We start from the raw sequence: 17,138 nt of genomic DNA, 5'->3' as shown, positions 1-17,138 counted from the left end.
GGCAACCACCTCCTGGCTCCAGCTATACACAATGTTTATAATTCCAGAGAAGTGGAAAGAGCAAGTTTCCTCTATAATGTAATTATGCACTTTCTACTTCTATGGTAATAATACCTTAGTTTAATTATAGATACTTGTTTAGTGATAGTCAGTTGGCCCTAGGCTATAGTTCTAGAGGGTTTGGAAAATCTCATACATCGGAGGTAGAATCAGTGAAAGGGGAAAACAACAACAACAACAAAGGATCTTTATAAAGGACTCTGCTGTTACTGAATGGAAATAAGAATCCCATGGAAACCAACCATAGGAAATACGCCATTTGAGGCTGGTGTGAAGGGCAGGGTATAATAAAATCATTTATATTGTGTAAGTAAGAAGGCTTTCAGATGATTGTTTACCTTGGAGTTATTCCTCTCCTCTCGGGCACACGGCTAACAACATTTCTGGCCTCCTCTGCAGTTAGCTGTAGCCGGTGACTGAGTTGTGGGCAACGGAATGTTGGCGGAAGGGATGGACACTACTTCCAGGCCTGGCCCATGAAACCTCCCATAAAATCACCCTTATTCTCTCTTCCTTCGTCTGCTGGCTGGATGCAGAAAACGCAGCGGAGAACTGCAAGACCCAAGGGAAGAGCAGCCCTGCGTGGAAGGAGCCTGAGATAATGCCTGGGTAGAGCACAGCCCCAACCCCTGAGACACACCGGCTGTGTATGAGAGCGATGGTCTCTTATAGCCTGCCCTAATTAATACAACTAATAACTCCTTTAGTTCAAGGGGACAGAGCTGTTCCCTCTCCTAACCAAAACTAGTGATTCATAAAGTCCACTTACGTTTCTTACTAGTTCTTGGCAAGTGCCACATTCGCCCTATGGTGTCGGTTTCAGCCCATAGACTACGATGGCTTTCCAAACCAGATCATTTCTCAACCTTGGCGTAAAAATCCACTTGATTTCCTAAAGGCAAAGATCCAGTTCATCTTCTGTACACGCCATGATACACTTTACTCAGTGAGTGCCTGCTGAAGGAATGGGTCCTCTTCTTTGCATTGTTTTTATCTAATGCTTCAGCTCTAAATGTGGTCATGCCTGCCTAGGTCTATAAAGATAGGGGTGAAGTTCCTAGCACCCTATGTCTGTATCTGGTACTAATTATGAAGATTCACAGCACTCAATCTCTTTGGGACTCACTTTCTATCTATCAAATAAGGGTGGCTGGTTTCAATTCATTTAGAGTACTAAAATTTCATGACTATATAAATCCATTGTGATCTGCAAAATTATTTCACAACCATTATCTTTTTTTTTTTAATGTTTATTTATTTTTGAGAGAGAGATGGGGGCATGGAGTGGCAAAGAGAGGGGGACAGAGGATCTGAAGCAAGCTCTATGTCGACAGCAGAGCCTGATGGAGGGCTTGAATTCACAGACTGTGAGATCATGACCTGAGCCGAAGTTGGACGCTTAACTGACTGAGCCACCAAGGTGCCTCCATTATCTCTTTTCATACAGATGTCACCAAAATCCTTAATTCCTTAAAAATTCCTTTTATAACACTACGGTGGTTTCTAAGTATTTCGTTCTTAAAGCATGGACTTATTATCCTAAACTAATGTCAACTCACTTGCAGATGTCAAAAGTGCATTAAGATGATGGCCGAAATTCATCCCTCCTTCGTCCTACTCTGTCGACCCCAAGTCTCTGCCATCTCCTAAGGTTTTGTCTGGTTTGACTACTGTCTGTCACTTCCATATCTGACCATTAGGGGCACACTCCCACTGTCAATCAACACAAAGCAGTCTGAAGTTTTAAAGAGAATTTTTACTAAAGTAATTAAAACACACCAGACTTCAAGGGTGCCTGGGTGACTTGGGTGGTTAAGCTTCCAACTCTTGGTTTCAGTTCAGGTCATGATCTCACGGTTTGTGAGAGGGAGCCCCATGTCAGGCCATGAGCTGACAGTGCAGAGCCTGCTTGGGATCCTCTCTCCCCCTCTCTCCAAATAAATAAACATTAAAAAATATATGTACCAAATCTCATATAAAATGGAGTTACAAAAAAACCCTGCTAAGACACAGTTTCTCAACCAGTCTCTGTAGATGCCAAACAAAATGGATTCCTAGCCTTGTTTCCTCCTTCATACAACAGGAGGTTATCAAAGTTAAATGAGTTAACACTTCCTCAGCACAACACTTGGCATACAATAGGTGCTCAATAAACAGTAGCTGTAAACCCTGCCGGCAGCTGGTCATAGAGCTTTCTTCACAGAAATAGGGTCTTTGGGCTCTGCCCTTTTCCAAGCCGTGATTCCTTTGGATCTCTTCCAAACTCAAAGCTCTTTTGCAGAGGAAGGATGACTGTGAAGTCCTAAATTTAGCAAATGATCAAGCTTGCTCAAGATGCAAGCCCAGATCTTTTCAACGGGTTTTCTTTGAAAGCCTAGACATCATTCAGGCTTTTCCAAGGGAGAGACAGAGCTTAATTACAATTTTACACTTCCTGCTATTTCAAGAAGAACTCTACAACACATTTCTCAATGAAAATGAAGACACCTAGCATATCCTAGTGGAACTCGACTCAAACTAGGACACAGATGGGGCTCCAAGGTGTGGGTTTCTGCTCCAAGGTGGGTCTGATATCTTATAACCATTTTATAACATGCCTAAGTTCCCTATATATCCTTTCACCCATTAAGAACTAAAAAACCAGGAGATGGGGTCTTGCTTTGTGAAACTCCTCTGATTTTAGTTCTGAGAGCATATAACTTTAAGAAGGCATTCCCGGGAATACCCCAGGAATTCTATCCACCCCCTCAGAATAGCAGGCAATTGAGTTAGTGATGGTGACTCAGGCAGACTTTTTAATCCTGATCTAAAGGAACCACCACAACCCTGGAGAGGGAAATAAAAAGGGAATCGAGTGGAAAAGGCCTCCACCACCAGATGACTCATGCTCCACCGTGTGACTCGCCCAGCACGTTACTCTGTTGCTAAGACATGGGGGACAGGTTCATTAGTCACTTTAATGAATTTTGCAAAGAAAGGATTCTCCCTATAAATAATCATGAGCTCTGTCTCTCTGGTGCTTGTGTGTGAGCTTGTGACTCACCTTTCCACCATGCCAGGCAGCACCAATCGTGTCATCTGCAAAAGAGAAAACAAAACCTTCGTGATGGCTGAGGATGCAAGCAACAGATAAAGAGTGAAGGAAGCTTCGCCCTCAAAACAGAAGGGGATCACTAAACCACGCCCCACGCGAGACAGCAATTTATTTTATACGCTCTATATAATTTGGCTGTGGTAACAGTACATAAAAAGGAAATCAGATGAAATTACTGGAGATAACACTGGGAATACTTTCAGTAAACTTGGCGAAAATGGGCCTTGCCTGAAAAGGAACACTGGCACACAGATCTTCAAATAATTAAGGGCCTATGGTGAAATCAGGACTCCCAAAATGCACTCCTGGAAAAAAACATCCGTTATGGAAAGAACTATCTGCCAACCAAGATTACTGACGATTTCTAACTTAAAAGCTCAAATGACCTTTTCCTACCAAAAAAGCGTTTAGAAGAATGCTGTCAACTGATGGCAAATGTTAAGTGTATCCTCACATTCATTCCCCTTGTTGGTCTAGCTAGTTGTGAGGAAAACTCATCCTTAACAACAACAAAAAAAGACACCTGCATTTTTAAAGGGTGTCATAATTGTTGATTAAATACATATAATATGAGAGAGAAGCTACTTCTAAACTGTGTTTTAAGATATTATGAACTGGGGTGCCTGGGTGGCTCAGTCGGTTAAGCGTCCGACTTCAGCTCAGGTCATGATCTCGTGGTTAACAGGTTCGAGCCCCATATCGGGCTCTGTGCTGACAGCTCAGAGCCTGGAGCCTGCTTCAGATTCTGTGTCTCCCTCTCTCTCTGCCCCTCGCCCACTCATGCTCTGTCTCTCATTCTCTCTCTCTCTCTCAAAAATAAATACATTAAAAAAAATTCTTTTTAAAGATATTATTAACTAGGGGCGCCTGGGTGGCTCAGTCGGTTAAGCGTCCGACTTCAGCTCAGGTCATGATCTCACGGTTCGTGAGTTCGAGCAACGCGCTGGCAGCTCGGAGCCTGGAGCCTGCTTCGGATTCTGTGTCTCCCTGTCTCTCTGCCCCTCCCCTGCTCATGTTCTGTCTCTCTCTCTGTCAAAAATAAATAAACATTAAAAAAAATTTTTTTTAAAGATATTATTAACTAAGAAAAGTTAAGACATCCACTGGCTTGGTCAAGGCCACGTCACAGTTTAAGACTGAGGTTAGAACGTGAATTCTGGATTCCCAGATATCATCAAATTTCTTTTTTTTATTTTAGATATTTGAGAGAGAGAGAGAGAGAGAGAGAGAGAGAGAGAGAGAGAGAGAGAGTATGAATGGGAGATGGGCAGAGACAGAGGGAGACACAGAATCTGAAGCAGGCTCCATAGCTGCTGTCAGCACAGAGCCTGACGCAGGGCTTGAACCCATGAACTGCGAAACCATGACCTGAGCCGAAGTCAGATGCTTCACCGACTGAGCCACCCAGGTGCCTGGGACGTCATCAATTTTCTAAGAAACAAACGCTGCTTTGTCACATGCTTTGCATGCATGCCAAACACAGGAATTTTAAGCTTTTTATCTTGAATACTCCCATGTCTTAACGAAAACAGTACTTCGATGAGAAAGTAAATTTTTTTCTAGCAATATTTTGAAGAAAGGAAATGTATTCAGCTTTACAAAGGTAAAATCTGCAGCACTCCCAACCCAGATGTCAGGCCGGGAGCCTGCTGCATATACTTTCCCAGGAAAACCGAGTTCAAACTGACACTGTATCATGAAAGACAGACTGACACGGTGCCAACTTTGAAACAAAGAAGTGTCTTCAAAGCCTAGGGGAATCATTTTGACAGAAGGTTTTGGATTTGGCCGAATCTTCTGGCCCAGATAAAAAAAGAAATGCTAAAAAAGAGTTTGGTCTAAAGCATTCTACATATCTCCCTCCTTCTTACATACAAGTCTACATTTTTCGTATTAAACCTGTCTTGATAAAATGGGGGGGGGGGGGATGTGCCCAGTGACTACATCCTATAGAACAAGATGTGACTAGAAGTAACATATGCAACTTCTTGGCCATGCCCTTAAAGGAAAGAAAACTACACGTCCTCCTCCTTGTCCTCCTCCTTACCGGTTCCTCCTCTTGAGGGTTAGAATGTTGATGTGGTGGGAGGAGCCAAAAGAACCCATTTGAACCTCAAAATGAGAGCTGTGTGATAATGGTGGCAGAGCAAAGAGATAAAGAGGCAGAACCCCTGATGCCTGGAGAACTACCTACCTTGATTACCTATCCAGCTTTTTATCTGAGAGAAAAATAAATTTCTATCTTGTTTAGGCCACTACAAGGACTCTGTTACAGCGGCCAAGCCCTATTCTAACTCATAAAGTTGACCACTTATGTTGATAGAGACCAAGCAGTGTTAACATTTTAAGACTTAAAGATGAAACAATCCCCTTGGGCACCTGGGTGGCTCAGTCAGTTAAGCATCTGACTTCAGCTCAGGTCATGATCTCACAGTTCATGAGTTTAAGCCCCACAGTGGGCTCCATGCTGACAGCCCAGAGCCTGGAGCCTACTGTGGATACTGCGTCCCTCTCTCTCTCTCTCTCTCTCTCTCTCTCTGCCCCTCACCTATTCACACACTCTCTCTCTCTTTCAAAAATAAATAAACCTTAAAGAAATTTTTATAAAAAGATGAAACAATTCCCAAAGCAAACTCACCCAGAGATTATGCTGAGCCCAAATGGCCTCCACTACTTTGTAATTTTTACAACACAGTCCTGTTTCTTCCCTTTTCTAGGTTTGCTGACCCAACTGAGGATATGCCCACGGGGCCTCAAACCAAACTGGATGGGGCCAAGTAAAAAAAACGCTGATTTCAGAGTTGATCTTTTCCACAGTATACTCACCTCCACTCTTTTCAGATTAAACGACTCTTCCAACTTGCTTACATGTTTCCTAAGATTTCTCTTTTTATGGTACCCCATAGTAATTGCTCAAAATACAGCTACTGAACGTTTAGGCCAAATGTGCTACAAGTCAGGCCCAAGTTCATATCCCAGCCCTTTCACTTAACTAGCAGTGTGACGTCAAATTAGCTTCCTTCTCGTCTGCAGAGTCCATATGTATTATTAAATAGAGAAGGCATCTCCATTACAGGTTATTATATTCTGAATCTCAAATGAGGTAATGTATATAATGGACCCAGCACAGAGCTCGGCACAGAGCAAGCCTCTGAAGAGAAATCAGCATCCCTTATTGCCAGCATGCACTATTCTTTCATGATGCAGCACCACTAAGTATCGGGGCCTCCTTTAAGCATGTGGTGCCCTACACAGTTCGAAGCCACAAACAGTGACCCATTTGAGGTCATCAAATTCAACCCACGACACAAGTTTCCAGATAGTTCTGTCAGTATTTAAAAATACTTCTGTCAGGATCCTCTTGGAATTGTTCTAAAATTGGATTTAGTGACAACTGCACAACTCTGTGAATTCATTTACCATTCAATTGTACGCTTAAAGTCGGTGAATTATACGGCTTTTAAAATTATCCCTCAATAAGGCTTTGAAAAGAATCTTCATCTTATGGATAAGAGTTAAAGATATGGAATCACAAAATACACTGGATGTTACTTTATCAAACCCAGGAGAAAAAAAGAGCTCCTAAAATGTTCTATGCATATCAACTTATGGTCTGAGCAACATGAAGTAATAAAGAGACATTCTCCTACTTAGTCGAGGCCATGTTCTTTACTCAAACCTGGGGCTGGCCAATAGGGGTGCACTACCTAGGAGGAGCACAGATACGCATATAAACAAATCATTACAAGACACACTCTGAGTGTAAGGACAGAGGGCATTAATGCTTAGGAGCAAGACTCATCATGTCTGGGGTATCAGGTCGAGCTTCCCAGATTACATTTGAGTTAAGTTCTGAAAGAATAAACAGGAATTCATCAGGAGGAAAAAATATTCTAGCTGAAGGAATAGAATACAAAAAGGCAAACGGCTGTAAGAAACTACAATCTTTGCTATAGACCTGAGGCCTTCAAAAAAGCCTTTTGTTGAATGGAGCTTTTTATAAAGGAAAACATGCACATCCAACATGTTATATATGTCATTCAATCGGCATATTATACCACATCATGGACAGCTTCCCATGCTAGTATAAATGGATGTTCTTCAGGCATATTAACAGTTGTGGAGTATTTTGTGATAAGGATTGATTATATGCATTTCTAGCAACATCTGAAAACATTTATTTAGCACATTTCATCAGGGACCATAACGCTTAGCTAATGTAAGAGGTCCCCCAAGCAGTCTGTGAAGAGAAGCTATCATTCAGTCCTCTAAGTCCTGAGACCACCAGAATCAGAATGAGTAAGAAGACTGATAATAAACACGCTCCCACCCAAGGGCATGAATATATGTGCGTGTGCATGTGCACACATCTATGTAACAGGAAATGAGACCTGTTAACTGAAGAGTAGCTAAGTGGAGTTCAGTTCATAGGGGTAGCCACTGACTGTTTAGCCTTCCGACACAAAAGGAGAGAAGAAGGGATAGGATTTGTGGGCAGTGATCTACCTGGAAAACTACCAGGAAAAGTCTACAAAATCTGTGGATGGATTCTTTTATTCTGACCAGGGATCTCAGAACCATCTGACTATTACCTAGTGGTTGTGCAGAGTTTTATAGTTCAATTAAGATTTTTTTTCTATGACATAAATTTATACTCTTAAATATAATCCAATAAGAAATACCACTTTGGCTGGGATATTAAGGAAATATAAATGCATGCATTGGGAGCTATTTTTTTCCTTACACTACGTACACGTCATACATTAAATGTTTTCTTTCTGAATGGCAATAGTTATCCATAATCGGAGACCAAATAAAACCCCATTTGATAGAATCTTACTTACAAAACCACATTAATAGCTAAACACTAAATGTTTTCTGGGTGGTCTTCAATGTATGGACACATTCAAAATATACCCTCCCGCTCCCAGCTTTATTAAGATAGAACCGACATAGAACATTGTATTAGTTTAAGCTGTACAACATTAACAATTCGATAGATGTAGATACTGCAAAAGGATTACTGCAATAAGTTACCATCAAAATTATGGAACGCTGCAAGCATTTCTGGGTCACCTTGCATATGGGCCATGCTAATCTTCTCCACATCATTCCAACTTTAGGATTTGTGCGGCCGAAGAGAGCTCCAAAAAGTATTCTTTATAGATGTGAGCTAACACTCAACAAGCTTAAATAATTTAGCACAAAGACAAAGGAAAAAAACAGTGTGTTCGATGTCTAGCTATTAAAGGGCCAGAAATATTTGTTGGATGCTCAATGACCAAATAATCCCTCAGGTCCTCTCGGGAAAAAGTTCAGTTCTTTTTAGAAAAATTCTTTTGCATTGTTCGTTGGCTTCTCCTCTTAAATTCTGGCTCTAAACTATTTCTCCTTGCCACACAATGGACCAGCTTTTTGACCTGCCAAATAGGAACAACCCTGAAAAGCTTGAGGAAAGTTAACTTGAAATCTGCATGCTTTTATAGCACTGACTAACACCTCGTTCTATACTTAAATTCTCTTCTAATCGGATTATAAGTCATGATAAATTCAACGTCAAGCCTTCTTTGGCTGCATATGTGTACACAAATAACAATACAAATAAGCAGAGAAGCTTCCCTATGTTCACATCAAATTGCATTCTCTTTGACATCAAGTTTTACATAGGATATTTTAACTAAGCTATTAGTACTCTCATTTTACTTTGTATGCATCAATTGGTATCTTGATATCTGGTTATTTATACCATGTACCAGCGTTTCTGTGAAATCTCACTATCTATCTGAACTCCATTTCACAGCTCACAAGCTGTTTCTGGAGTTAACTCAATATGCTAATTTTAGGCCATCTGCAGGTGATAATTGCCGTACCAGGACATTTTTTTGTTCCTCTTAAGATACCGCTTAAATAAGGTTACCATAACTTGTGCGTTCAGTGGTTAAGAATATTAGAAAGGTACCAGTAAACATGATTTTTGGACTTGTTTGCGTCTGGGTTGAAGTTATTTCCAAAAGTATACAGCAAACAATTTAAATTTAATTTTTGTCTAAAAAGTGGCAAAAGTTGCTGCAGTAGTACCTCTACAGCAATGAAAGTTTCAAATCTTTGCGGAAAAAACAAGCATTTCCTATTTATATATATATTTTTAGTGACAGTTTCATTAATCCTCACCACAAAAAAAAAAAGTCCCAGAAGCTTAAAGTCAAAGGAAGAAAGGCCAATATATATTATATGGCACCTAGATATTGCATCACTCTGTGTGCCAGCTGCCCATAGAGTATACAAATACACAAAGATACACAAAGAAAAGTTAAGATAAATGAAAAGCCTTTAGCAATGCCAGCTCAATTTAGAATTCCTTCTGGGCATACCACATATTCATTCTCAAGATGAGCACTGGGTGTTGTATGTAAGCCAACTGGACAATAAATTGTATCTTCGGGGCGCCTGGGTGGCGCAGTCGGTTGGGCGTCCGACTTCAGCCAGGTCACGATCTCGCGGTCCGTGAGTTCGAGCCCCGCGTCGGGCTCTGGGCTGATGGCTCAGAGCCTGGAGCCTGTTTCCGATTCTGTGTCTCCCTCTCTCTCTGCCCCTCCCCTGTTCATGCTCTGTCTCTCTCTGTCCCAAAAATAAATAAACGTTGAAAAAAAAATTAAAAAAAAAAATAAAAATAAAAATAAATTGTATCTTCAAAAAAAGAGTGAAATATTTATTGGTACTTATTACCACAGCTATGTATATTCTGGCCGGGAAATAAATAAGAGGCTGATTTAGCTTATAAACCATCAAAATCTGTTTCATTAGATCATTTAGTGGAGATACCTGACTTAAAAATGCATTGGCGGGCCTAAAAAAAAAAAATTTCTGAAAATGTTACATTAAAATATAACCATCTTAGTGTTATAAATACTGCTCACATTTTTGGCAATTACGTGCACTGCTTTTGTAATTAGAAAAGCCCCTACAATTAATACTATTTCTAAAAGAAATTAAAATGAATAATTTTTTCTTCTCTTTCACTTCTCTGGCATCAGTAATCAAGAGCTTATATAAGGAACTTTATTTTATACGCAATAGTCAATTTAGGTTTTCCTGAGTTTTAGTTTATCATGAAAACTTGTAACACAGCAAATTACACAAATTATGCAAATTCTCTTACAAGCAAGTGATTTATTTTTACAATCAAATAATTTTTGTCTCATGTAACCTCTGGCATTCAGTCAGTTTCTACAGAGAACAGTACAAAGAAAATACTACCGCATTATGCTCAAAAAAGACAACCAAAAACCCAAATGGAAAGATTAAAATTCAAGATAACTTCGTAAAATAAGACAACAAATACTGTCACTTGTACCCACCATTATATATAAATAGAATTTAAAGTATAACAACTTAACCCTAGAATCTGGGCAAAGTCCCAAGAATCCAGGCTATTCGTATAAATAATTAGGACACCACAGATAGCCACTCTGTCCACATCTGCCCATCTTCTTACCCCAGAGACACCTGCTTGGAGTAAACAGGATCTAAGTTCAAGCAAGTGAAACATGAACCCATAAAATTAGAAGGAAGCAAATACAAATGCCTTATACAAGTTTTCAACTGGAATCATTAACAGCAGTTTACAAAATCCATAGTCTGATCGTGAAAAGAACCACATAAAGTAACAATAATGTTATGCCATCCCTCTTTGGGAGAAATGAGGGTGACTCACTGGAAGTCATGCTGGAGTGGCACGGCACAGTTTTCCTTTAGAAGCTGTCATGTGAGCTCTGTCATACTGAGAATACAACTTCATTAGAAATTCTTTGAATCTCACCTATATGGCTAATGGAATATTTACTGCATGCACAGGGGGTGAAAAGCTTAATTAGGTAAAAATTTTCAAGTGCTTTGAGATCTCCAAGTATTGTTTGATTTTCCTCTTTGGTAATGTTTTAAGTCTTTGTGGAAGGGTAGGTAAGAGCCCTCCTTGCCATTCTCCCGCCCCCACCACATACTACTTAGCCTGAAAATCAACCCCCATTTTTCCTTTTGTAGTCAATTGTTTTGATACATGTTAAAATAATGGAACTAAAGAAAAATAAAAGAACTTTCCAGAACAGAGGGGTGCATGCCAATGGATAATAACATAATCAAAAGCCATAATCTACAAATGCTGAAAAAAGTAAAAAGCACATATACACAGCATACACTGCTTTTCCAAGTTTGGCATGTTACAATTTGCTAAGAGTTTCCATTCCTTAAAATTTTGCCCAAATAAGCTGACTTCTCAAAAAGTGACAATTTTAGGAGAAAATAATTTCTAAAGTTCTCAAAGAGATTTTTTTCAAAGATTTTATTTTTAAAGTATCTCTACAGCTAACGTGGGGCTCAAACTCACAACCCTGAGATCAAGAGTTGCACACTCCACTGACTGAGCCAGCCAGGTACCCCTTCAAGGAGATTTTTACATTTTCACCCCAAAATAAGGCATTTCTCCCATAAACCAGCTTTGCTTTGAACTGGAAAGAACCTGAGAAACAATCTACAACTACTCGCTTTTCACACAAAGAGTGGTCCTCATACAGTTAGGCAAAACCATCATTTTGCAGTTATGCTCAAAGCAGCCTGTTACCAGGAGACCCTAAGAGCCAAATGTACCCAATTATTTGAAAATTGTTAGGAGCATAATGACAGCAGCTCTCAAAATGGATGAAAAGACTCTAGGCACTAACTTGGAATGTCTTCATCTAGAAAAGCCCCAAGTGGGGGGTCAGAGCTGAGAGTCATACTCTTCCTTCCTACAAGTTATTAATTTCCCAATGTTGTTAACTTAAATTCTTGGGGCTGGGTGGAGGAATACATTCTTAACATAATGCCTAAATTAAATACAATTAGATGGCTGCACAGAGATTCCTCTTCCCCAGGATTTCCAGATTAACAGAGGGCTCCCTCTACTGGTACCATGTCACACGCCAAAGGCAAATCCAGGTAAGGAAAAGAAAACCAACGCTTCTGTGCTTCTCATCCATCCAAACATTTATTATCTACACCGTGGGCCGGGCACAGCACTATACCCTCCCGGCTGAGCCACATACAGTGAATATATACTGGCATTAACAGGAAAAAAACAGCTTTTCAAAAGCAGGCAAAGCACACCAAGTGCTCTGATTTCAGATAATCATAGGGATGGAAGAGACCGATTTAGTTAAAACCGTTCTAATCCTTCAAGTCCATGAAGCAGGTTTTCAGTTGGAGTAGACTGAATATCTGGGGTTGCCTGTACAGGGGGGGTACAAACTCAAATGCCTGGAAGGATTGGGCAACATATACGAGCACAGTGAGTCGGGGAGCAGGGCTGGGTGGGGACGGTGGCGACCTGGAGAGGGCAGGCCTCATTACCCAGCACACTCACCTGCTGGCCACTCTGCCCTCCCCACTTATACTGTCATGCCACACTTCAGGTCTGCGTCACCTCATCTTCAAACTTTCCCCCAAGAGAAGCTAGAAATGTGGGTGTGAAATGTCCCAATTAAAAAAAAAATTTTTTTTTTAACGTCTATTTAATTTTGAGAGGGAGAGACCGAGCAGGAGTGGGGAGGGGCAGAGAAAGAGGTGGGGACACAGAATCCAAAGCAGGCTTCAGGCTCTGAGCTGGCAGCACGAGTCTGATGCGGGGCTCGAACCTACACACTGCGAGACCATGTCCTGAGCCTAAGTCAGCCGCTTTACTAACTGAGCCACCCAGGAGCCCCTGAATTGTCCCAATTTTGAAACGTGCACTAAGTGAAATACGTTGGTAGGGCATGTGCAGCCCAGACTACTCGTTTGAGCCTTCGGCCTAGAATCAGAAGGGAACTCCCCTTTTGCCCATTCCACTGCTGGCGGGTCCAAAGGGTATAAAGTTCTCATGATTTCCTTCAGTATAAATATCCGTAATTGATCTACGTCCAGCCTTTTAGGGCCACATACAGTAAGTGGGTTGCTTATTCCCAAAGAAAGAAGATTTTCACTTTTTTTTTTTTTAATTTTTTTTTTCAACGTTTATTTATTTTTGGGACAGAGAGAGACAGAGCATGAATGGGGGAGGGGCAGAGAGAGAGGGAGACACAGAATCGGAAACAGGCTCCAGGCTCTGAGCCATCAGCCCAGAGCCAGACGCGGGGCTCGAACCCACGGACCGCGAGATCGTGACCTGGCTGAAGTCGGACGCTTAACCGACTGCGCCACCCAGGCGCCCCAGGATTTTCACTTTTTAACTCACTCACTTATTCAAAAGCATTTGCTGCACACCTGCCATAGGTGAGGCCCAGGGCTAGGGAACAGCAGAGAACAAAAAGAACACGGTATCAACACTCATGGGGCTCACAAATTGCAGAGAGGCACTACACCAAAAATGAGCTGCTGAGGGAAGGGAAGATGTGCAGTGCGCAGTGAAACTGTGTGGCCGAGAGACCAGGCCTAGTCTCGAAGGCTCCCTACCAGCCCCCGAGGACAGAACACTGTGGGGGCGAACTGAAGGATGAGTAGCATAAGTGGGAGACGAGGGAGCTTCCACGGACAGGGAACCGCCTGAAGGGACATGAGGTGCAAGAGACCCAACGTGCTTTGACCTGAACGCAGGGAAGAAGAGGGAGACAGACCAGAGGTGGAACTGGAGAGGTGGGCAGCATCCACATCAAGTAGGTCCTTCCCTATAGGTCACACCAAGGAGTTAGGACTTGAGGGAAAGAAATCACTGAAGGACCGCACAGTGGTGTGATATGTCCTAATGCAAAGTAACACTCTGGTTGGGGTACGGAGACTGGACTAGAGGGAGACCAGCTGTTTCGAAAAGGCTGGTGGGGCTATTCTAGTAGTTCCCAATGAAAGGGGTAGGGGCTTGGAATTTGGAAGGCATCACTGGGCATGAAAAGAAGTGAGCTGATTTGCGAAATACTAAGGAGGTAGAATTAACTGGCATTGGTGTGTGTGTGTGTGTGTGTGTTTGCGCACACGTGTGTGTGTGTGTGTGTGATGTCATGCTTCCTTTCTCCATGCTAAACATCTCTAATTCTTTCAGCCACTCCTAATAAGACGTGATTTCAAGCCCCCTCTTTGGTTGAGTGAAGGAAAAACTAAATTCTGATGCCCTGCTTAAGACTTCTCCCCTCATCTTGGAGTGCCTGGGTGGCTCAGTCAGTTAACATCCGACTCCGGCTCAGGTCATGATCTCGTGGTTTGTGAGTTCGAGCCCCACGTCGGGCTCTGTGCTGACAGCTCAGAGCTGGAGGCTACTTTGGATTCTGTGTCTCCCTCTCTCTCTGCCCCTCCTCCACTCATGCTCTGTCTCTGCCTCTCAAAAATAAATAAAAACATTAAAAATTTTATTAAAAAAAAAAAAGGACTTCTCTCCAACCCCAAATAAAACAAACAAAACTTACTGTATAATTTCTCACTGTAAGTAGAGGTTGTTAATAAATTCTATTCTGGGTCACACCCCACCCACTTTCTTCTCTGCTCTAAAAGAGGTAGTAATAAAGAAGGTTGAAATGTCCTCTCCACTTGTCAGAATGGTAGACTGGAAATTTCCAAAGGGATTGAGGTATAGGCAGGGCCCCTACCTACTGTCCACCTTCTTCACAAATGCCAGTGGCAGCTTCAGGACCCACTACCATCAGAAGAAATGGTTTTCCCACCCTTAGGTAAGAACTGCAAGTAGTTTAGGGAATACTGTTTGGGTAGTGTTCATCTGAAAAGGAGTAAAGTGTCTTGAGGTCCTAAAACTGTCATTAAAGGCATCAAAAAACTGTCAGGCCTACAGAAGGAAGGGAACTCCAAATCAAACAAGTGATCTCAAATCAGAAACAAACAATGCGAGCAAGATCTGCTTTAGAACTGGTCTTTGAATTGTGGGGAGCTCGGTGTCCTGCCTGTTTGAAATCGGGCTCGTACTGATCTGTCTCTGGAGTTGCGGGACTTCTCCCGTTTCCTATTATTTCCCCCAGAGTAATCAACAGTACTACAACAATTTCATGTGCAAACTCTCAGTATTCAGAGATGGAAAACCCTCCAGGCACAAAACTGCAACTGTTTTAGAAGAGTCTGGTTCAATGTCTCGAGGCTTAATTATCTCTAAACTTGGCGATTTCTGGTCCGAAGGTCATCGTTCTGGAGGAGAAATAAGACTTATCCTAGATTTTAGTCACAGCGCATCTCAAATCACAAAAGGAAAAGCCCCGGCTAGTAGGACCTCTCTTCCGAGCTCTTGAGGCTGATCTACCTGCCATGTTGGTCAATTAGATAGAACTTCCACACCACTGCCCTCCTCGCCTTGGCACTTACCCGCTCTGCGGAGAACAAGGACAGGACTAAATTTACCCCTGAAGGATGTGAAAGCAAAACTGTAAGGCAAGCAACAAGCCTTCTAAACACCTCTTGGGTGACCTCAACTAACAGTTTTATGTCTGGTGAAGGGAAAGTCGAGTTAAGCAGGACTTAGACAATGGCCTGGGAGAGGTGACTGGACTCTATGATTACACATCAAGGGTCTATAGTCAAAAGTATTCTGGTTAATATTACTTCCCCAGTATTCTTCTGGGCCACTCACCACCACTGCATCTGGTGATGACCCGTAATTTCTCTGGTCAGGATATTTCACTTCTCTTATTCCTCTGTCGGGATGTGGAACTTATGTGACTTTTTATAATCATCTGACCTACTAACACAGGAGCACACGGACCACATGATAATCCCGGACCTGACGCATCCAGGTCATTCAATGCCTGTGAGGTGGCACAGGACCTACAAGATGCTGGGGCCTCACCCAACAAACATCTCCAGATTAGGGGAACAAACCCAGGGTCACAGGGGTATACTGATTTCACTCCTCTTTCCTGGCATGCTTCTCAAGTCAGGCGTCCCTATCGAGCGGTTTGGCGAGGAGGCAAAACTTGGACCGGCACTGATGATGAGAAGAAGCTGTTTTCTTTCTGGTATAAACTATTTTCAATACATTTATTATGACATTAGGCAGCAGACACCCATGCCCTAGTTCCCCTGATGTCCAGCCACCATAAAATCTTCGAAGATTCTACAGCCAGACCAATTTTCATCTTCTTTTAAGTTACCCCGGGGCTCCGAACATAGTTACATTTCTACAGGAAATGTAGCCCTGGCCCTGGCAACATAACACAGTCAACTAAAGCACAATAGGCCCAATTCATCAAAATACACCATAGGGCAAATCACAGCAGCATGGAAGAACACTGAGCCTGGGAGCCTCACACAGAAAACCTTATCCAGGTGAATACCCTTTCTTCAGTAGACAGAAAATCAACTCATATACCATAAACACATATGGCCACTCTGCCACTAGAACCACCTTTCTAAAACGTGCATCAGATGACACCTTACTTTTCTGCTCAAAGGCTCTCCATCCCTCTTAGCCCACTGCCCAAGCTCGTGCACAATCATGTCCTAACTCGTCTTTCTGGCCGCTGACTGGTTACCCAGTGCACACCACTCGCCTCTGCCTCCTCGAGTCAAACCATTCTCACACCTGAACACTCACTAGTCATCTATGCAACAGAGATGCCAACCACACGGATCCTGTCTGCAGCACAACAAAGACCACTTGGCTACCCTCCAGATGCTATTCATTCCTTGGTGAATAAAGCAAGAGTTTTGAACTGTTTTTCCACTAAAAGTGCACATCACAAAGGTACAGGAAGGTTCGTATTTACTCTAAAAATAAAATAAAGGATGACTATTCAGCTTAATGTACAAGTGTTTTAAAATTTTTTTTAATGTTTATTTATTTCAGAGAGAGAGACAGACAGACAGATAGAAAGAACACAAAAGGAAGAGGGGCAGAGACAGAGAGGGAGACACAGAATCCAAAACAGACTCCAGGCTCTGAGCTGTCAGCGCAGAGCCCAACACAGGACTTGAACCCACAAGCCGCAAGATCATGACCTGAATCGAGCGAGGTTGGACGCTCAACCGACTGAGCCACCCAGGC

General features: G+C 42.2%; 1 protein-coding gene and 1 non-coding gene across 2 annotated transcripts in view; both read right to left on the bottom strand.

Annotated features, from left to right (window-relative positions):
• Positions 1-17,138, bottom strand: part of HSD17B12 (hydroxysteroid 17-beta dehydrogenase 12) — a 167,706-nt gene that overhangs the window by 22,543 nt on the left and 128,025 nt on the right. Inside the window, exon 7 of the mRNA XM_043580997.1 lies at positions 3,104-3,138. Coding sequence (XP_043436932.1) covers positions 3,104-3,138 — 35 coding nt within the window. The remainder of the gene's footprint in view (positions 1-3,103; positions 3,139-17,138) is intronic.
• Positions 8,196-8,301, bottom strand: LOC122484554. The gene has a single exon (XR_006297616.1). It is a non-coding gene; the product is annotated as a U6 spliceosomal RNA (small nuclear RNA).

Source organism: Prionailurus bengalensis, chromosome D1, assembly GCF_016509475.1.
Source record: "Prionailurus bengalensis isolate Pbe53 chromosome D1, Fcat_Pben_1.1_paternal_pri, whole genome shotgun sequence".
Taxonomy (NCBI): domain Eukaryota; kingdom Metazoa; phylum Chordata; class Mammalia; order Carnivora; family Felidae; genus Prionailurus; species Prionailurus bengalensis.
Note: the sequence above shows the minus strand (reverse complement) of the source record. Positions and strands in the feature narration are given on the sequence as shown.